This window comes from Dreissena polymorpha, chromosome 4 (genome assembly GCF_020536995.1).
Source record: "Dreissena polymorpha isolate Duluth1 chromosome 4, UMN_Dpol_1.0, whole genome shotgun sequence".
NCBI classification, from domain to species: Eukaryota; Metazoa; Mollusca; class Bivalvia; order Myida; family Dreissenidae; genus Dreissena; species Dreissena polymorpha.
The window spans coordinates 2,663,220-2,685,383 of NC_068358.1; the positions used below are offsets into that span (position 1 = coordinate 2,663,220).

The 22,164-nt window shown below is 35.5% G+C and overlaps 1 protein-coding gene across 1 annotated transcript in view; it reads left to right on the forward strand.

Annotated features, from left to right (window-relative positions):
• LOC127877959 (transmembrane protein KIAA1109 homolog) overlaps nt 1-22,164 on the forward strand; it is a 151,506-nt gene that overhangs the window by 5,921 nt on the left and 123,421 nt on the right. Inside the window, exons 6-18 of the mRNA XM_052424284.1 lie at nt 1,202-1,271; nt 2,090-2,283; nt 3,031-3,110; nt 5,075-5,216; nt 5,821-5,977; nt 6,556-6,726; nt 9,242-9,359; nt 9,635-9,790; nt 14,395-14,492; nt 15,446-15,612; nt 16,833-17,157; nt 18,126-18,329; nt 18,804-18,941. Coding sequence (XP_052280244.1) covers nt 1,202-1,271; nt 2,090-2,283; nt 3,031-3,110; nt 5,075-5,216; nt 5,821-5,977; nt 6,556-6,726; nt 9,242-9,359; nt 9,635-9,790; nt 14,395-14,492; nt 15,446-15,612; nt 16,833-17,157; nt 18,126-18,329; nt 18,804-18,941 — 2,020 coding nt within the window. The remainder of the gene's footprint in view (nt 1-1,201; nt 1,272-2,089; nt 2,284-3,030; nt 3,111-5,074; nt 5,217-5,820; nt 5,978-6,555; nt 6,727-9,241; nt 9,360-9,634; nt 9,791-14,394; nt 14,493-15,445; nt 15,613-16,832; nt 17,158-18,125; nt 18,330-18,803; nt 18,942-22,164) is intronic.

Genomic DNA, 22,164 nt, shown 5'->3' on the forward strand with positions numbered 1-22,164 from the left:
TGGATTGCAAATGCTTATCTGGGATGACTCTTTATGTCAGGCATTAAGCCCAGTTTTCTATGAATGATGTTAATCAGACTGTTGTGTTAAAATATCTTATTTCTGATGAATGCATTTTTCCACTTATCTCATATTTTTTAATTTATAATAATATGTTTGACTTCAACCGAATCATTGAAGCTATATACCACTTAAACTCTTTACTTGTAAAAAATTTAAGAGAACATAAAATAGATAATTTGTTGGTGTTATTAATTGTAATAATTTCAGACTTGAGTCACATATGGTCAATCATCATAAATATTTAATTTTTTACTAACGCCCAACACCACGATCCTATATTTGTGTAACAGGATTAACTTTTGCATACTGTTTAAGTTACCCAGTATTGTCTTAACATAATCTTGATGAATGCTTTTATAATTTGCCTTGTCAGTTTAAAGAACAAATAGAAGTTACTTGTACTTGTGAATTAAGGATTGATTAAAAATTAAAATTTTGGGCGTATACCTCAGTTCTAAAAACAGTCAAACATGATACAACTTATTGTGATACAACAAAATGAAAGAATTTTATTAATAAGGTTGCCTTTCATGTTCAATTTTCCCTACATACTCAAGTAAAACAAAACGATGCCATAACAAAAACATAGTAGAACAATAATCAGGTTTTACAAATGTATTGCTCTGTCCCTTTAAGCAACTACCAATTGAAATCTATCACGATATTAGAAATATATTTGCAGTCCTGATTTTTACACAAACCTGTGCAGCATTTAAGTTGTTTAACTGAACAAGCATATTTTCTAAGAAGTAGTAAACAACGAACCTATTTATCAACACTTGTATTGTATATTGAAAATTTAAGAAGCTTTAAATAAACAAAAAATGAAGTGTGTAGCTGTAATTGACTCCTTTATTGTTCATCAATTTTATTGATTTTTTAAAATGATTTTAATGAGAAATTCAATTTTAAATAAAATACTTATGCATACTGGTATGTATTATTTGTTTATAGTTTTTATTTAAACAAAAACAATCAAAGGATGTTTTGTAACACAGATGAATAATAACACTGTTTACCATACTCAATGTGTTGTATAATTGCATATGGTTTAATAATTTTACTTCAAATCGTTGGAAAAAAACCTGTGTCAAATAGAATTACCAATTGTTCATTTACTGGCTTAATGCTATTTCAGTGGGAGACTTGCAGAGAAGAATTTCCATTGGCGAGACCTGATACCAGTCTCCAGAATTGATATCACCACTGTACGTCTTCTTCCTTATTTCTTTACGTTTTTCAATAAAATCATTTGAAGGACATTATTTGTTGCACACATCTTTTTTTCTGTTACTGTCATAAATCTTATTACATTTGTCATTACCTGACTCTTGTTATACGCCTGTCTTTGGCGAGACATATTAAAGTGGATGGATATGCATTCTGTTGGGCCGACGGGTTGGCGGGTGGCACATTTATTGTTTTACAGATTTTATCTGATCTTCACCAATTTTTCTGGCCATGCTTGTTAACATCAAATGGAAGTTTTGTGTGATAAGCAACCTATGTAAACCAGGAAATTCAGAGTTATTGCCCTTTATTTGAACAAAAAATGGCAAAATTGCAGTTTCTGCTGTCAGTCCCCTATAGCTTTGATGGCATCTTCACCAGACTTTTTTTAATGTATTTAACATAAAATGGATTGACAACTTACTAATTTGCACTACTCTCTTTAGAGTTATCGCCCTTTATATAATATAAAGCAATTATTTAATATCCACTGCACATTTTCACTTCAAATATGTTTTTGTGGTCATCATATCAGATAACTGACAGGAAATGCAAATGATTTTATCAAAACAGAATAGTCAAGCATTTTGTCTTATGACAGCTGTTATGAAAAGAAAAAAAATTCATGGACTTGAAATAGAAAGATACAATGTGTGATTTTTTTGTAGACATATATCATTTATAATTAAAGATTCAATTTAGAAACTTTTCATAGACACATGCTCAGTTATGATCAAGACTTGAAGTTTGGAAATTTTATGATCGGTTGTTAAATAACAAGTAACCCTTTTTTCAGTGCCGATTTGTGTTTGGAAACAACCTTGTTCCAAACACGTTGATAGTGCACCTGGATGATAGTGAGGTGACCTACACGACTCTGCCGCCTACAACCCCATTCGACCTGTTCATGCACGATATCAAGGTGAAATCAGACAGCCTTCGAATCATGTTTGTGCCCAGTGATAAATACACAGGGGGCGTAGTGGACGAGTAAGTGTTTAAATATAATAAGTTTAAATTTGGCATTGTATTTTTAAGTTTTATTGTAATAGGTGTTGATTCTTGAAGTTTAAGAAAATTAATTTGGTTCAGCCTATATTTTAAACAAATAGTGTATGTGATAGTTTACAACCTAAAGTCATGTAAAAAGTAAATACATTACTGAGGTACATTAACCCTTTCAGTGCGGGAACCGAATTTTGAAGGCCTTTGCAAACAGTTTGGATCCAGATGATCATCAGGATCCAAACTGTTTGCTATTCTGATAGTATTCTTTGAAAAAAATCAAAGAAAATGCTAATTTTACAAATTCAGCAGACGACATTTTAGCAGACGACAAATTTCCCAGCATGCAAAGGGTTAATACTTATGAGTCATGCTCTGGAAAAACAAGGCTTAAATCGTGTGTGAAAGGGAAGCTCGCATAGGCTAATCAGGGACTATACTTTTATAGTTGTTGTTATATTGTTTGAAAGAAGTCTCTTCTTAGCAAAAAAAATCCATTTTAGGGTGAAAAGTGTTGTCACTGATTGGCTTGTGTGGACTACACAGGCTAATCTGGGACAACACTTAATGCTTATGCATCAAGCTTTTTACTCCTGTTTTCCCAAAGCATGACTTATTTGTATCTAATCATAACGGTCATGTTGTTGAAAATTTACTTTATAAATTGAAATAAGCCATGAATGTTACATGTACTAATACATGTAAGTATGTGGTATATTATTTGCTGTATAGGCCACCACGTATGATGGGGGAGGGGTTTGTACTCATGCAGTCCACTGACGTCAAGATGCATTTCTATGCAGACCAACCAGGTACCGCAATTGTGACAATCTCAAAGCAGAATTCTGTAATAATGTGCCAAATAATGAGTCTTTGTTGAGAAAGAAATTCCCTTAAGGATCTGTATCCCCATAAAAATTTAAACAGACATATTTAAGCGTTTGAAATACTTTTATTGTCAGGGTTGGCATATTGACCGGCCAATTGAGTATTGACCGGGCCGGCAGTCAATACCCGGTTAAAACCAGTCAATACTGGTCAATACTGCTCGATTGAAAATTGTAGAATTTAAACATCACAAAGGAAGACTTAAAGCTATTCTATATTAAATCAATCATTATTCTTTAATTGATAAACTTTTTTTTAGTTTTTTATTGTAAAAAAAAAATCTTTAAAGCTGTAAAAAAAATACTTCTTTATCATTTATGGAAACGGCTTAGAATACATATGGACTAAGGCAATATCTTTATCTCAGTGTATCACATCTTTTACTAAAGTATTATTACTATTGTAGTAACCATAGTATTTCACTGATCTATTTGATAAGCAGATGGACATACAGAACTGTTGTGTTTTCTAGGGTCATAAATCTGGACCATAAGCCTTAATTGGTAATAAAATGCATGCAGTGTTATGTCTCTGATATTGACAATGAAGCAAATCTGCCCTTAGGCTATTTCATTTCACTCACACAAAAGGAGATAACTTGCAATAATTTAATAGTTACTTCTAACTTGTCTCCTTTCTGTATTAAGAGGGTTTTTTTCCTTCCATATTTAAAAGTTCAATTGGTCTTCAAATGAATAAGCAATCAAAGTTCTTGATTTTGCCAACAAATAATGTTTTCCAATTGTGGGTCTACTCTAGACTCTTCTTTTCAATTATTTTTTTCTTTTAATAATTATTTCTTATGTTTTTTATTTTTATATCAATTGAAAATAAAATATTGTTTCACTATTTTGTTTAAAAAGTACTTAAGGAAATCTGAGTAAGAATACATGACAGGTAAGGTTCGTGCCAAAAAGGTGCCATTTAAGGCCCTATTATCAGTTTTGGGTGCCCCAACCTGTATAGGTGAGAAGACTGGGGGACTGTGAGGAACAACTAATACATAGTAATTGACAGGTTCTTGTTGAATCAAGCACAGAATTATGGGAACATTCATAAGTCATTAGACTTGAGAAAAAGTTCAATCAACTAGAAAAATCCAATTGACCGACTTAGACTAATCTGCTAAATTTTGAGAGATTGGCCTACAAATTGCATGAACAGGTATAAACTAGTGGGTATTAATAGCTTAAGACATTATTAACAACATGTCTGTTAAATTTATATTATCAATATTGTTTAATTAAGCATGGAATATTCATCAAAATTGGGGGTAATCACCAGTATTGACCAGAAATGACCACTTCGGGAGTATTGACCGGGGCGGTTTTAACTGATAATAACCGCCAGTTAAAACCGGGTGCGGTCGATTGGTGCCAAATCTGTTATTGTAGTATTTAAGTATTTCATTATATAGTTTGTGAATAGAATGGGGAGTAAGACCTCTGAAGTCAGTTAGCCTGTACATCTAAATAGGTACTAATTACATTTATATTTTTATTTCGTACAAAACGAAAATTTACGTTTGTATAAATTCAATGTTTCTACTGCATAGAGGGTTTTGGAAAGACACTTAAAGCATATGTGTAAAATACGGTTGTCACAGGTCATGTAAGATGTTAGCCGCGTTATGAGAAAACGGGTCTTATTCCGTATGCGGTCAGTGTACCTCCCTCAAGACCAGCCTATGCAATGGCTAAGTCTTGTCAGGAGCTACACTTGCTGCTATAAAATCACACAAGGCTTCTTGGTCTCATCAGCTAGCAGGGTAGCTTCTGTGCAGGCTGGTCTGAAGCTATGCTGGCTGATTATGGCTTTAGACCCATTTTTGCATGACACAACTCTTACGTTTTATAAAAGTTGAAATCTCCTCCTATATTCTTTACAGGTGTTGTACCGTTTGAACCAGAGCGTGTAGAACTTACTGATGGAGAAACATCCATGACCCGCACTTACCCGACTATAGCGATGCACATAGAGTGTGGTAAAAACACAGACTTCAACTATGGACCATGGGCTGACAGACAGAGGTCAGGCCTGTGTATACAAAACTTAGTAATACAAATCATAGGACATTTATTCAATTAAAAAAATCCTGATATTGTTTCAATACAAAGGTTATTTTACAAAACAAATGGCCCAATATACAACTATTGCTTAGATGTCGGTTGTTTTACCTTTATGACAACATACAATAAATAATTTTAAATTAAATGTCAGTTTTATGGTCTAATATTGACATACACGTGCATCTCTCAGGTATCAATTAATACACCTGTATTTAGAGGAGCAAATATGGGATTAATGTCTGTATCAAGAAAATCAGTTGTCAGGGTGGGTTTGAGCAGGGAACCCCACAACCCTCATGCCCATGTTCTCCCACTGTTCTCCCATGTTCTCTGTTGGTCAACACTGTGTCCACTTAAACACATATTCCAACTTGACCACTGCACCCTCAATAGATTATAAATTGAAATTTCTAGATAAAATGTTAATATAAGTTAAACCTTATCTACAAATAATGTTCTTTTGTTTTTTCTTCTTTTGTCACCATTATTGCTTATCATGTTCATTAAAATGTTTAAACACATTTTTTAATCAGTTCACTTCACATACAAAGCTTTTTTCTTTTAGGGAGTATTTATGGAAGTTCTTCTACCCGTCTGACTACCAGCCGATGGTGCCCACCAATATACCTGTGCCTGGGGAAACCAGGATATTCAAGACGTTCGAGTTCCGATTGAACATTGTAGCCAAGGCAACCTTTGATGTGTTGTTTACTAAGAATTCGGTATGCGTTGTGCAATCCATTGCAGGATTATTGAATATTATTATGCTTTTTTTCATATTTAGAAATAATTATCTCTTTTGTGCAGGAAAGCATAAGGCATCACACTTATCTTATATTGGTATTGATATCAAATTTTGCTTAACAACCTTTGAGTGTAGGAGATTGTTAAGAAGAAATTTTAACTTCAAACAATTTGGTATAATTATTGCCTCCGTTTTTTTACACTATACCTTCTTAGAGAAAGTATTGTTGAATAGACTGCTGTTTCACGGCTCGGTCAATTTCTCAACTGAACAAGTTGGGTGTGTAAGTGTTCAAAAATGAAGGAATGTTGGCTATGACTAATATTGGCGAATTGTGGAAGAAATGCATTGTCTTTGTGACTCATCTAGATTAACGAATGATAAATACAGCTAAAGGCATGACGTGAAACATTAAAAATTTACATTTTTTGAAAAAAAAATGCAAGCTTTGATCACTTGGAAACAACTATATCTTGTTTGATTCAAAGGAACAAACAGTTACAGATTTTTCGTTTTTTAACTAAATAAAGAACACTGCTTTGATTTATTACCAAGGAAACACAGGCAATCCACATGAACATGGGTCAAGGGTCCTACGTGGAAGCTTCCATTCCTTGGATCACAGGAGAGACAGGTTACACATCAGTAATTCAGGGGCAGCTACTCTTACTGGAAGCCACTACCAGCATGAAATTTAGAACACTGCTACACTGTGAGACACTGGATGTAAGCATTCGTTTCATAATGAGAACTTTTTGCCACTTTGTAAAAGTAAAATTATGGTATGTTAAACATGCATGTTATCACCCATTTTTTCTTAGGATCTATTAATATATTTTATTAATTATATATATTGTTTCAATGAATGGATAGCACATTAATTATTTTGTTAAAATAATTCACCTGCCAATTTTTTGCTTATCTGAGCTGGTAAGCTTTTGTGATCTCCATTTTTCTTTCATGCATTATGCTTTGTGCATCTTGCATTGTCAACTTTTGTTGTGTGAACACTCTACAGGCAGTATTTATTTCCCAATTTTCATGAAACTCGGATAAATAATTTGCTCCAATAATACATGGATCTTGGCCAAGTTTTGAAACTGAGTCATGTTGGATAAAAAATTAGGACTAAGGTCACTAGGCAAAATTAAAGAAATGTATGAACACTCTGGAGGCCACATTTATTGCCCATTTATGAAAGACTTGGTCAGAAAATTTGCCTTATGATATCTCAGCAGCTTCCCAAACTGGCTAATGTTGTGTCAAAATCTAGGTCACTAGTTCATATACAAAAAAAAGTTTACTACTATAGAGGCTGCATCTATTTGGTCAATATTAATTAAACATTTACACAACATTAGTCCCAATGATATCTTAGCCAAGTTAAAAACAAGGTGATACGGTCTTGAAAACTAAGCAACTAAGTCAATATAAATAAAAAGCTTGTGAACACTCTGAAGGCAACATTTATTGCCCTTTTACCATGAAACATCTTGAGAATAATTATCCAAATGGTGTGTCAGATGAGTCAAAAACTGGGTAACTGGGGTGACCAAAAAGGTCAATAGGTCAGAATCAAGAAAAAAACATAACAACACTCTAGAAGTCTCATTTGGTAACACAATCTTCATGACACCTGCTCTAAAAGTTTTCTTTAATGACTTCCCCATGAATAAGATATTGTTCCTGTCCATCGAAAAGCATGGCCTCCATGAGGATGTTCTTTTTTTGCAGCAGCAAAAACATTCAAACTCTCCAAGAAGTCACTTTTTTTTACCCAATCACAGTGAAACTTGCTTGCATATAAACAAATTATATGAAGTAGGACTGAGTTCGAAAATGATTTTGGAAAAAAAAGCTGCTAGGTGTTGGGGCATTTTTCATTGTTAGTTGTTTGGGAAACGTTGTGAACACTACCTGCTTACAACAGTTAAGTTGGGTGGGGTCACAGGCAATAGTCTAGGGCCTTTGCTAGTTTGAGTAATTCCTTTATAATTAACTGGTACTGTAGTGAGAAATTATGAGAAATCAGTAAATATTCTAGTCCAACCTGTGTAATTATTAGATAGTTATGTAACAGAAGCACAAAAAGGGTAATAATCCACTGAATAAAAGATATTGTATAACCAGTGTTAACTGGGAACTAGTCAAATTGGCCGCTCAAGGCACACGACCACTTTTAAGATGGTTGGTCAGCTAAAAGTATCATCCTCATTAAAAAAACCATCATCAAATGTCAAAATATTGATAATCCTTTAATGTCTACAGATACTGTATCCTGTGTCCTATTTCAGACGCTTCAAACTCACATTTCCATTAGTTTTGTAGCTCGCATGTAATCACAGGAACTATTTCCAGACTTATTTACACATTCTACCATGATGTTTTTGAGTACCAATAAGGGATCTCTTTATTAGTGATAATTAGTTAAAACGTGTAACATACTCTGAAGTATTTTACATGGAAGATTTACCTTTATCTATCACATATAAAACCAAATCTTTTCAAGACCCTGGTATTTATTTTCTCACATTGGGCCTTTATATATGAGTCGTGTTCTGAGAAAACTGGGCATAATGCATGTGTTTTCTCAGAACACGACTCATATATATAAGGCAGTTTCTGCTATAAGAATTTTTACCTGCCCAATAGAGACACAATAGTTGCTATGCTTTTAGACGTGCATGACAAACAATGCAGATCAAATTGAATGTTAACTTTTTGCATCTAAGAATGACAGTCTGGTTTTAGCTTAATGCAAGTGAAAAATGGTGTCATGAAATATACTGGCTGCTGACAGACAGCATACTTAACCCTTTCAGTGCAGGAATCGAATTTTGAAGGCCTTTGCAAACAGTTTGGATCCAGATGAGACGCCACAGAACGTGGTGTCTCATCAGGATCCAAACTGTTTGCTATTCTGATAGTATTCTTTGAAAAAAATGGAAGAAAATGCTAATTTTAGAAATTCAGCAGAAGACATTTTAGCAGAAGACAAATTTCCGAGCATTCAAAGGGTTAAGGTTACAGTTAAAACCCAGGTGTAATAATGTCTGGGGTAATCCAGACTGACTGCTTAGTTTGGGTGATCATTTCATCAAGATGAGGCTAGGTCAGCTAAGACTGTATATGGTTTTCTAACTTCTGATATCAAGGCTTGGAAACACAGGAAGCTTCACTCAAACACCTAAATCACTTACTTGTAGAATCACTGTATTTTGAACTTCTGCCTCGTTTTCAGTTCAATGTGGCTGCAGTCTACCCCCTACAGTGGAACAATCATCAAGATTGGAAGTGCTCGTTTACGGCCACCAAGGCTACACTCTACCTGATATTTGCGCACATGCAATTCTTCAGTGGTAGGTATTCTTAAGAGAATAGTAGTTTTGTTTCATTTTGATATTTGATTACTGTAAACTATATATTTATAATCGTTCTTATGTTTTTGGCTTTATTACATTAACTTGATTTAAACGGCTCAGAACTGGGGTATGATAAAAATCCTGCTGTTTTTAAGCTGTTTTATGCCATTTTTATTATAAAAATAACTGATCAAAGATTTAAACATTGTGTTTGTTATAGAAAATCTGGTACCCAATACAAAGTAAAACACTTTGTGTTTGCTTGAATTCAGATCTGATAGATGATTGGTCTACAAAGAGCGTACCAGATGTGTTCCACTTTGCCCCATACACGTATGGTATCAACATCCTGATCAACCAGTTTGAGCTGGTGACGCTTTGTAACGAATACAACTGGATAGACACGTCCTCTCACAACCCAGAGAATGGTGGGTAGAATGACTCATTTAGCTGTGTTCTGCTGAAAAACTGGGCTGAATGCATGTGCGTGAAGTGTCTTCCCTGATTAGCCTGTGCAGTCCGCACAGGCTAATCATGGAAGACACTTTCAGCTTTTATGGTATTTTTTATTTCAAGCAAGTGTCTTCTTAGAGAAAATCCAGTGTACGTGGAAAAAAATTGTCCTTGATTAGCCAGTGCAAACTGCACTGGCTAATCTGGGACGAAACTTTATGCACATGCATCAAGCCCAGTTTTCCCATAGCGTGCCTCATTTTATTCCAGCATCACGCCTACATGAACAAAATAATACCCAATGGTGTAAAATATGTTTACACGCCAAGGCTTGTGGTTTTCTTAGCGTTTTCTTAGGTGCCCTAAATAAACATATCATTATGCAATACTAACCTAGTATAATCCCGCATATGTTAACACACCAAGGCTTGGGGTTTTCTAAGCGTTTTATAAGCCACCATAAATAAACATTATCCTTATGCAATTATGACCATGTATTCTCTTTATATGACATGCCTTGTTTTTAACGTGAGACTGCCATTACAAATATTTTCTTCTTAAAGTTGTGTACAAACTCATTTTTAGCTCATCTATTTTTTTTTTGTTAATTATGAGCTATTGTCATCACCTTGGCGTCAGCGTCGGCGTCCGGTTAAGTTTTGCGTTTAGGTACACTTTTCTCATAAAGTATCAATGCTATTGCATTCAAACTTGGTACACTTACTTACTATCATGAGGGGACTGGGCAGGCAAAGTAAGATTACTCTGGCTTGCATTTTGACAGAATTATGTGCCCTTTTTATACTTTAAATTTTGGTTAAGTTTTGTGTTTAGGTCCATTTTATTCCTTAAGTATCAAAGCTATTGCTTTCATACTTGCAAAACTTACTAACTATCATAAGGGGACTGTGCAGGCAAAGTTATGTAACTCTGATTGGCATTTTGACAGAATTATGTGCCCTTTTTATACTTAGAAAATTGAAAATTTGGTTAAGTTTTGTGTTAAGGTCCACTTTTTTCCTAAAGTATCAAAGCCATTGCTTTCATACTTGCAACACTTACTAACTATTGTAAGGGGACTGTGCAGGCAAAGTTATGTAACTCTGACTGGCATTTTGACGGAATTATGGGCCCTTTATACTTGAAAATTTGGTTAAGTTTTGTGTTTTGGTCCACTTTACCCCTAAAGTATCAAAGATATTGCTTTCATACTTGGAACACTCGCAAACTATCATAAGGGGACAGTAAAGGACAAGTTGCATAACTCTGGTTGTCATTTTTACAAATTATGGCCCTTTTTTGACTTAGTAACTTTGAATATATGATAACATTTTGTGTTTAAATTGATTCACTTAACTTCTAAAGTATCAAGGCTATTGCTTTTAAACTTAAAATACTTTCATGCTATCATGAGGGTACTGTACCTGGCAAGTTAAATTTTACCTTGACCTTTGAATGACCTTGACTCTCAAGGTCAAATTATTAAATTTTGCTAAAATTGCCATAACTTCTTTATTTATGATTAGATTTCATTGATACTTTGACAAAACAACTCTTACCTGACATACCACAATTGACTCCGTCCAAACCATCCCCCAAGCCTCCCCCCCCCAATCCCCCCCTCAATCCCCCCCCATTATTTTTTTTTTAATTAAAGATCATCTAATAAATGACCACCACACCCTCACACTATACCCCCTCCCCCAACCACACCCCAAAAAAATAATTTTTATGCCCCAGGTAGGATGGGTGGCATATAGCAGTTTAACTGTCCGTCAGTATGTCAGTTCGTCCGTCTGTCAGTCCGAAAAAAACTTAAACCTTGGCCATAACTTTTTCACTTTTTAAGATAGCAACTTGATATTTGGCATGCATGTGTATCTCATGGAGCTGCACATTTTGAGTGGTGAAAGGTCAAGGTCAAGGTCATCCTTCAAGGTCAAATGTAAAATTTGTGGTGTCTGTCCGTCCGAAAACTTTAACATTGGCCATAACTTTCTCAATATTGAAGATAGCAACTTGATATTTGGCATGCATGTGCATCTCATGGAGCTGAACATTTTTAGTGGTGAAAGGTGATGGTCATCCTTCAAGGTCAAATGTCAAATATATGGCGTCTGTCCGTCCGAAAACTTTAACATTGGCCATAATTTTTTAATATTGAAGATAGCAAATTGATATTTGGCATGCATGTGTATCTCATGAAGCTGCACATTTTGAGTGGTGGAAGTTAAAGGTTAAGGTCATCCTTCAAGGTCATCCTTAAAGGTCAAAAAATAAATAAATTCAAAGCGGCGTTCTCATGAAGATGCACATTTTGAGTGGTGGAAGTTCAAGGTCATCCTTCAAGGTTAAGGTCATCCTTCAAGGTCAGGTAAAAAAACAAATAAAATATTTAAAAGCGGTATAATCATGAAGCTGCACATTTTGAGTGGAGGAAGTTCAAGGTCAAGGTCATTCTTCAAGGTCAAGGTCATCCTTCAAAGTCAACGGTAAAAAAAAATCAAAGTGGCGTTATCATGAAGCTGCACATTTTGAGTGGTGTAGGCTCAAGGTCATGGTCATCCTTCAAGGTCAAGGTCATCCTTCAAGGTCAAAGGTCAAACAAAATATAAAAAATCAAAGCGGCGTTATCATGAAGCTGCACATTTTGAGTGGTGGAAGTTCAAGGTCAAGGTCATCCTTCAAGTTAAAAAAAATATTAAAAATTGAAAGCGGCGTTCTCATGTAGCTGCACATTTTGAGTGGTGGAAGGTCAAGGTCATCCTTCAAGGTCAAGGTCATCCTTTAATGTCAAAGGTAAAAAAAATTCAAAGCAGCGTTCTCATGAAACTGCACATTTTGAGTGGTGGAAGTTCAAGGTCAATGTCATTCTTCAAGGTCAAGGTAATTCTTTAAGGTCAAAGGTCAAAAAAATAATAATTTCAAAGCTGCGTTATTTTGAAGCTGCACATTTTGAGTGGTGGAAATTCAAGGTCATCCTTCAAGGTCAAGGTCATCCTTCAAGTTCAAAGGTCAAAAAAATATTATTTCAAAGCGGCCTTCTCATAAAGCTGCACATTTTGAGTGGTGGAAGTTCAAGGTCAAGGTCATCCTTCAAGGTCAAAGTTAAAAAAATATAAAATAATAATTTCAAAGCGGCGCAATAGGGGGCATTGTGTTTCTGACAAAAACATCTCTTGTTTTTTTCAAACATGGTTAAAAAAAACAGAAATATTTTTTTTTATTTTTGAAATACCGTCCAACCATCCCACCCAAGAATCCCCCCCCCCCCCCGAAAAAAAAAACAAATAACATTCATTTTTTTGGCATTTTTGGAAGATAATGTAATAATGGATCACACCCCCACACTATACACCCCTCTCCACTCCACCCCTCCATCCTTTGTGATTGAAATTGAGATAGGTCCCTACACCTTTAAAAAGAAAAATAGATGAGCGGTCTGCACCCGCAAGGCAGTGCTCTTGTTTAGTGTTTGCATTCAGTGGATTAGTCAGTTATAGGCCTATTGAATGACATAATTTTGGTTAAGTGCCATTTGTCAAGATTTCTGTTCATGACAAATCCTTTTAGTTGTGTGGTTCAGTCAGAGAGGTTTTTTTAAGCAATTGATTAAAATGATCAGATGGTTATTAAAATGTGCCAAATTACATTCATTTATTCAGAAAATTTGTTAGAATTCTTGACAAAAGCTTGTTTGCTAACAAAGAATCTTAATAGTAACAAAATATTTATGAAATGGCAACTGCTTAGATCCTATTTATAGTATTTTGGTATAAAAAAATCTTCCTTTTTTTGCAATGACTAAACCCAATACTATTTATAGACTTTGTCAACAACTTGATATTTTAAAGATGTATTTTGCCTAGGAATATTATAATTTTTTAATAAGCATCTTAAGTTATATTTTGAAAAGTATTAAAGGGCTCTATTTTCTAGTCACACAGTTTAAATGTGGTGTATGCCTCAATGACTTTCAATAACATGCATGGGAATAGAAATCTGTTTAATGGTATCAATATGTTAACTTAATAACATGTACATGAATACAAATGAAAATAAAAAATAATCCAGAAAATAAGGTCTTAATGCATGTTAGTTAAGTTAGTGTTGTCCTAGCTTAGCCTGTGCATCCTGAACAGTCTTATCAGGCACAATGCTTTTTTGCTTTTATGGTATTTTTGGTTTAAAAGAAGTTGCTCTTTAATGAAAAATCCAGTGTAGGCCGAATGTGTTTTATAGCATGTGAAGACTGCGCAGGCTTTTCTGGGACGACACTTTAAGAACATGAATTAACACTTTGCATGCTGGGAAATTTGTCGTCTGCAAAAATGTCGTCTGCTGAATTTCTAAAATTAGCATTTTCTTTGATTTTTATTCAACGAATACTATCTAAATAGCAAACAGTTTGGATCCTGATTAGACGCCACGTTTTGTGGCGTCTCATCTGGATCCAAACTGTTTGCAAAGGCCTTTAAAATTTGGTTCCCGCACTGAAAGGGTTAAGCATGTTTTTTCAGAGCATATCTTGTATATGTTGAATACTATGATACTCACTATGCGCTACTTTTCCTTTCAGCACACATAGCCTTCTGTGGAGAACTGTTTGACCTGTCTATACAGCTGCCCTATACAGACTACCTGCCAGTTAAGAATGCCATCAGCCTCATATTCAAGGTAGCCTGGTCATTGCTGTGACCTAATAATGAAATACTTATGACGTTACCTGGGAAAACAGGGCTTAATGCATGTGCGTAAATTGTTGTCCCAGATTAGCCTGCGCAGTCCACACAGGCTTAACAGGGACAACACTTTATGCTTAAACTGGATTTTTGTTTAGAAGGGACTTATTCCATTTTTGTCCCAGATTATGATCAAATCTGGGACACCACTTTACCCACATGCACAAAGTTTTGATATCCCAGACCAAGGCTCGATTACAGACCTCTTCATTGAAGTTGATAATACGGAGATTATAATATTTGTGTCCACTGGCCTGAGACACAGAATCATGGAAACTTTACATTCCATTTTTCCAGGTTTTTTTTCATTCTATTAAATTCTGAAATATAACTATAAAGTATCTTAAAATATTTTCCTTTCAGTTTTTACAGTTTCAATTTACATGACTTTACATTCCCAATTGCGGTCACAATCTTCAAACATTTGGCACAAATTATTATGAATATCATTAAGTTCTATTTTAGAGTAAGTAAAAAACATTCAGTTGATATGTAACAAGCATTCTGGTTGGTTAATGTTTTAAGTTGGAGAACCTCCATTGTCCTGGGGTCAGAACTGTAATTACATTATAAGCCTCATTCTGGGAAAACGGGGTTTAATAAATGTGAGAATTTTTTTTGTCACAGATTAGCCTGCGCATTCTGAACCGGCTTATCAAGAACAACACTGACTGATTACATGGTATTTTTTGTTAAAAGGAAGTCTCTCGTTAGCAAAAATCTAGTGAAGGTGGAAAGTGATGTACCCAATGAGCCTGTGTGGACAACACTGGCTAATCAGGGACAACACTTTCTGCACATGCATTAAGCCCTGTTTTCCCACAGCACGGCTCATATCATAAATGCTTGGGTTGTTTTAGCCTTTTTCAAATCGAATTTATATTTCAGGTGGAGACGGTGTTCTGTCGGTTGTACCTGCCAGAGAACAACACGAGTCGTCATGTCGTGATAGCTCTGGCTGAGAACATGAAGATTGTGGACCGTGACGGTAACTTACTGGAAAAACCATTCTGTCATGACATAGAGAAACAGTGGAGGAGACTTACTGAAAGAAGGTTGTGTTATTGTCAAATTGTATACCTTACCTCATTGTGCTTCATCTTTGCAGAGATTTTTGTCTGGGTCTGTTTTGCAGGTTAATTTACCAGAGGTATTTTAGCAAGCTGATTTAATAGTATAGTGCCTGCTCAGCTCTAGTGGCTTGTAACCTTTGAAGCAAATTACACATTTCAATTTTTTTTCAAATTTTCACAATGTCGTCTGGTTGATTTGCTAGTCTGTAAGATGAATTATATTTCTTATGCAAAACAAGCTTAATGTTTGCCGATGTTATCATTTTATTAATCAATCCACTTGCTTAGATGTTTGGTATAAGCCAATAAATAGTACAGAGCAATATTGGCCTAAATGTCAGCTTGTAAATGTTAAAGGACAATAGCTTCTGTCCGATCAAAGTTTGTGGGCTTACTGGTCGGTTAATATGATGCAAATATAGTAGTTTCTACTAAAACAAATATTTAAGTCTGATATCAAGGGATATCAATAACAAATTGACAAAAATAGATCACTGCACCTCTCATTTTCTCCGAGACTTTGCCTGTGCAGTCCACACAGGCTTATCAGGCACAATACTTTCCACCTTTACTGGATTTATACGAAGAAAGGCTACTTTTAAATGAAAAATAAAACAAACGCGGAATTGTTATCCCTGATTAGCGTGTGCAGACTGCACAGGCTAATCTGGGACAATGCTTAACTCACATGCAGTAATCCCCATGGTCCCAACATGAGGTTACTTTAAAAAAAAATCTTTGTCTTTTATGATTTTTTCTTACTTTTCTCAGATCTATACACAATGATCAACTTTCCTAACTCAATTAAGTATTTGTAAAATGTTATCGTTCTTATCAGGGACGACACTCTCCGCCTTAACTATATTTTTGCTAAAAAGAGACTTCGTTCACACACAAAATGCTGGCCCTGATTAGCCTGTGCTGGCCCTGATTAGCCTGTGGGGACTTCAAAGGCATATCTGGGACAACACTTAAGGCACATGCGTTAAAACCTGTTTTCCCACAATGAGGCTATATACGTATACAATCATTTTTTGTCTATATTTTCATTTTTTCTTCTTCTCACAACATCAAATCACACTGTTTTTCTCAGGTCTATGCATATGACTAATTTTCATAACTCAATTAGCTTTTTATAGAATTCATTGGCTCTTAGCTGATTACCAATATGTAACATTATATACATGAACCTCGTGTTTCAGTGCTGGTTGGTTGGACTGTTGGATGACGACCAACGTCTCCCTCAGCATCACGTACACGTACCACCCGATGCCTGCGCTGCTCAAGCATGATACACACCACATATTCACGCCCGCTAGCGACGACTTCGCCACCATTCCAGAAGACGCTGGAGAGTTCATTCCCTTGGTTCCAATTCTGCGAGAATCCTCCACCAGCTCTTCGTTTGGAGGAGTGAAATTCGACGCGGGGGAAATGGACTCGGATTTGATCGCAGTGGAGCTAGAGGTGGCCCCTTCAGTGCTGTGTCTGTATGGATCTTTGCTGAGAAACTTTCTGCATGTAAAGGTATGTGGGGGATTTTTTTCACATGTTTGAAAACCATAGTCTTTGTGCATTTTCAACATGAAACGTTGCAGAATGTTTTTTTATGGACATCTTTCCGACCAAAATCCATACAATTTCTAGAAATATGTGAAATAATAGAGATTTTGTCATTTTAAATCGTATACTTTCTGTGGACTTGATTTGCAGAGAATGCCTCTGCAGTATATTGTCATGAAATAGTTAGTATACTACGTTCTTGTCAAGTGTTCATAGTGTTTACTGTCCTCTACCGGTTTCATCGGAGGGGACTTATGGTTTTCGCTCTGTCTGTCTGTCAGTCAGTCACACTTTTCTTGATCCTGCTATGGCAACAAATAGACTAGAAATACCTCTAAAAATGGTGGTTTTCTGGATCCTGCAATAACCTTAAAAGTTCTTCATATTTTTTCATGAAACTTGAAGCATGGATAGATGGCAATATGGACATTATGCACATCATTTCATTTTGTTCCTACGTCAAAAATTCTGGTTGCTATGGCAACAAATATAAAAATAAAAAAACATAAAAAATCTGACAGTGCTGGAATTTCTGACAATGGTGGAGGCGGTAGGGGACATATATTGCTTGGCAATAGTCTTGTTCTATTTGCACCAAGTGCTTTCGATTATCAACACGATACATCGCTCCTTACAAAATATTTTTCAATGAGATAAACAACTTTGGCTTACATTAGAAATGATGCCCTGTAAAAAAGCAGAAGTGATGCGGATTTTGGCAAAAATTCTCTAAGAATGTGTTATGATTTTTCTGTTTTTTGACAATATCTAAGATGAGATCCTTTTAAATATTATTTCTTTTTAAATAAAAAATAAATGTTTAGTAAAATGGATTTTTCTTGAGCCCACTTTACGAAATTAATTTTGAATTTAAGCTTGTTACAATATGAGCAAAATTTCTATTTTGTATTGATTTAAATCATCCCCTCCAGGAAAACTATCTGGGGGAGGACCAATCCTACACAGATTTCTATGACACGCCTGCGACGGGTCAGGAGCCCCCAGAGGAAGTGGGTCTGCAGGGCCCGCTGACAGAACAGGAAGTGGTGGAGAGGGAGTTTGATCCCCGCAAGTACCGGCCCTTTGCTGTCACTGTGTCGGCGACCTTGCACGACATACAGGCCCATCTAGTCAAGGTGATATTAACGAGAATAGCATAGTTTACTGTAGGGCTGAAGAAAACAAAATAAAATAAAAGTGGTGAGATACGGTAAAATACCAAACCTGTTCTTTTGTTTACATGAATAACTTTATATAGCTAAATGGAAGTTCATAATCCATTAAATCTAAAGAAAAAATCTAAAGAAAATAGGTTATGTTTGAAATATGAGGAAGCCTATGGGAAAACCAGGCTTAATGCATTCTTAAAGTAGCGTTGTAGATTAGCCTGTGAAATCTGCACAGGCTTATCAGGGACAACATTTAACAATTTTATAGAATTTGTGTTTAAAATAAGTCACTTCTACATGAAAATCCGGTCTAGGCATAAATTGTCATCACTGAATAGCTTGTGCAGACTTCAAGGTCTAATCTTGGACGACACTTTTCGCAAATGCATTAAGCCCAGTTTTCTCAGCATGTGGCTCATATTCACAGTTTTTTTGCTTCAGAATTGTAACCAGGAGACCGTGCCATGTCCAGCCGTGTATGTTGAGTGTCTGGGGTTTGAGATGGACAAACACTACAGCGAGACAAAGCTACAGGTGCTCCTGTCACCAGCCGTGCTGATCTCACGAGACAGCTTCGAGGTGAATAAGAAAGACATTACATACAGAGTTGTGGTTTGACCGCCAGTTAAGCTTTATTAAATTCTTGGTACCTCAAATCTCAGTAAGTTTTTACCAAGATATTGCAATTTAAAGAGAAACATCACCTTATTTGTTTAGACTATTCTATACACCTTAGTGTCACAAAATGACATCAGCACGAGTTTGAGATTATAGCATGACATTTGTTCAAGTATTTCTTTGGTATTGATACTTAAAAAAAAGTCATCTGTTATGATTGGTACAATTATTTTTCTTTTCGGTCTATAGTTTCCTTTTGTGAATTTTATATTTTAAATAAAAGTGGTGCTTCTTTAGCTAGATCTGCTTTGAGTAAGGAGATTGAAGAACTCTTTAAAGGTGGGTTACTTGCTGCTCGTGTCTTAATTGATGCCTCTGATTATCAAACAAGATAATTAATGACAAAATTTGTGATTTTTAGCGAGGCTGTTTTCGGAGAAAACCCGAGCTATTGTCATAGCCAACTCGTCGTCCGCCGTCCGCCGTAGGCGTCGTGCTAAAACCTTAACATTGGCCATAACTTTTTAAATATTGAGATAGCACCTTGATATTTGGCATGCATGTGTATCTCATGGAGCTGCACATTTTGAGTGGTAAAATTTCAAGGTGAACATCATCCTTCAAGGTCTAGGGTCGAAAAAACAAAGACAAGAGAAGTAATAAGCTTTAAATGGACATAGTTATCTGACCTGCCCACGTATATATTTTTGTTAAATAAATCAAAGCGGCGCAGTAGGCGGCATTGTGTTTCTGACAAAAACATTGTGGTAAAAGGTCAAGGTCATCCTGTACGGTCTATGGTAAAAAATACAGATTTAAGGGAAGTAATAAGCTTTAAAAAGGGAGAAAATTATTCAATATTGAACATAACTACTTTATATATTTGGCATGCATGTGTATCTCATGGAGCTGCACATTTTGAGTGGTGAATCTACAGTCACGGTATGGCTTTTAATTATTTGCTACTAAAAATATAATTATAAATCTCATATTATATATTTCCATACCAAGAATTGAAGTTCTTTTCACAGTTACTGTACAGATTTATTATTTTGATTATTTATAACTCAAATGATTGATTTGTCAAAGTTTTTTTTTAATGATATAATTATAATTTCTTTGATGTTCATTACATACCTGTGGACTTATGTCCATAGATACATGATCAACTCTGGCTATGATCTCTTTTAAACCACAGGCCTTAGTTGTCAGTGATGTCTGACATGGTCATAATTGACTGTGAGACCCTCCCCACCCCCCACCCCCCGGTTGGATTGGACAAAATTCAAGGGAAGTAATAACCTTTAAAGGGAGATGATTTCTATACCTGCCAAATGATAAATAGAAATGTTTTTTCAATGCGGCGCAGTAGGGGGCATTGTGTTTCTGACAAACACATCTCTTGTTGGGTCACTAGGTCAAAGGTCAAGGTCACTGTGACCTGTAAAAAAAAAATAATCTGACAAGCTTTCGCAGCCGAGCGTGGCACCCGTTATGCGGTGCTCTTGTTTAATTATCTATTGCACATTTTAGAACTATAATTCCTCGACATAACAAAAAATGCATGCAGTTATTACTTGTATTAATCAAGATATTGCAATTTAAAGAGAAACATCACCTTATTTAATGAGATTAGGCTAAACCCTTCAGTGTCACAATATGATGTCAACATGAGTTTGAAATTATAGAATGACGTTTGTTCAAGTATTACTTTAACTTGAAAAATAAGGTATTGAATTACTACTTTGCGTGTATGTTTACTGTAAAACTAAGTAACAATATAGCTTTGTATTTGTCTTGAAGAAAAATTACACCATGTTTTCAGAAAACACCCTCTAAATCTCATGTCTGTAAGTAAGTTACTGTTAAAGTCTCCATAGCAAATGCGGCAGATGTCAATAAATAACAGTATGTGATTAAATAGCTTAGGTCTAGAAATATATGTCAAAACAAATGTTCATCAGTATTAAAAGATGTTTTTATTTTTATCCCCCGCCATAGGCGGAGGGATATTGTTTTGGCGTTGTCCGTCCTTCCGTCTTTCCGTCCGTCTTTCCGTCCGTCTGTCCGTCCGGAGCCATATCTTGGAAGTGCTTTGGCGGATTTCATTTTAACTTGGTATGTGTATGTATATGGATAAGAGGATGTTGCCCGCCAAATGGCATTGTACACCATCAGTTAATAATAGAGTTATGGCCCTTTGTATCTTGAAAAAATGCTTTTTGTTTGTGTCCGGAGCCATATCTTGGAAGTGCTTTGGCGGATTTCATTGAAACTTGGTATGAGTATATATATGGATAAGAGGATGATGCACGCCATATGATATTGTACACCATCTGTTAATAACGGAGTTATGGCCCTTAGTATCTTGAAAATATGCTTTTTTCAGTGTCAAATATAATACTTTTGTGTCCAGAAGCTTATTGGCAAGGGATATAAATTCAACAAATTTGCTTGTTTTTATTTTTTAGCTCATCTATTTTTTGAAAAAAAATTATGAGCTATTGTCATCACCTTGGCGTCGGCGTCGGCGTTGGCGTTGGCGTTGGCGTCGGCGTCCGGTTAAGTTTTGCGTTTAGGTCCACTTTTCTCAGAAAGTATCAATGCTATTGCATTCAAACTTGGTACACTTACTTACTATCATGAGGGGACTAGGCAGGCAAAGTTAGATAACTCTGGCGTGCATTTTGACAGAATTATGTGCCCTTTTTATACTTAAAAAATTGCAAATTTTGGTTAAGTTTTGCGTTTAGTTCCACTTTTCTCAGTAAGTATCAATGCTATTGCATTCAAACTTGGTACACTTACTTACTATCATGAGGGGACTGGGCAGGCAAAGTTAGATAACTCTGGCATGCATTTTGACAGAATTATGTGCCCTTTTTATACTTAGAAAATTGACAATTTTGGTTAAGTTTTGTGTTTAGGTCCATTTTATTCCTTAAGCATCAAAGCTATTGCTTTCATACTTGCAACACTTACTAACTATCATAAGGGGACTGTGCAGGCAAAGTAATGTAACTCTGACTGGCATTTTGACAGAATTATGTGCCCTTTTTATACTTAGAAAATTGAAAATTTGATTAAGTTTTGTGTTTAGGTCCACTTTATTCCTACAGTATCAAAGCTATTGCTTTCATACTTGCAAGATTTATGAACTATCATAAGGGGACGGTGCAGGCAA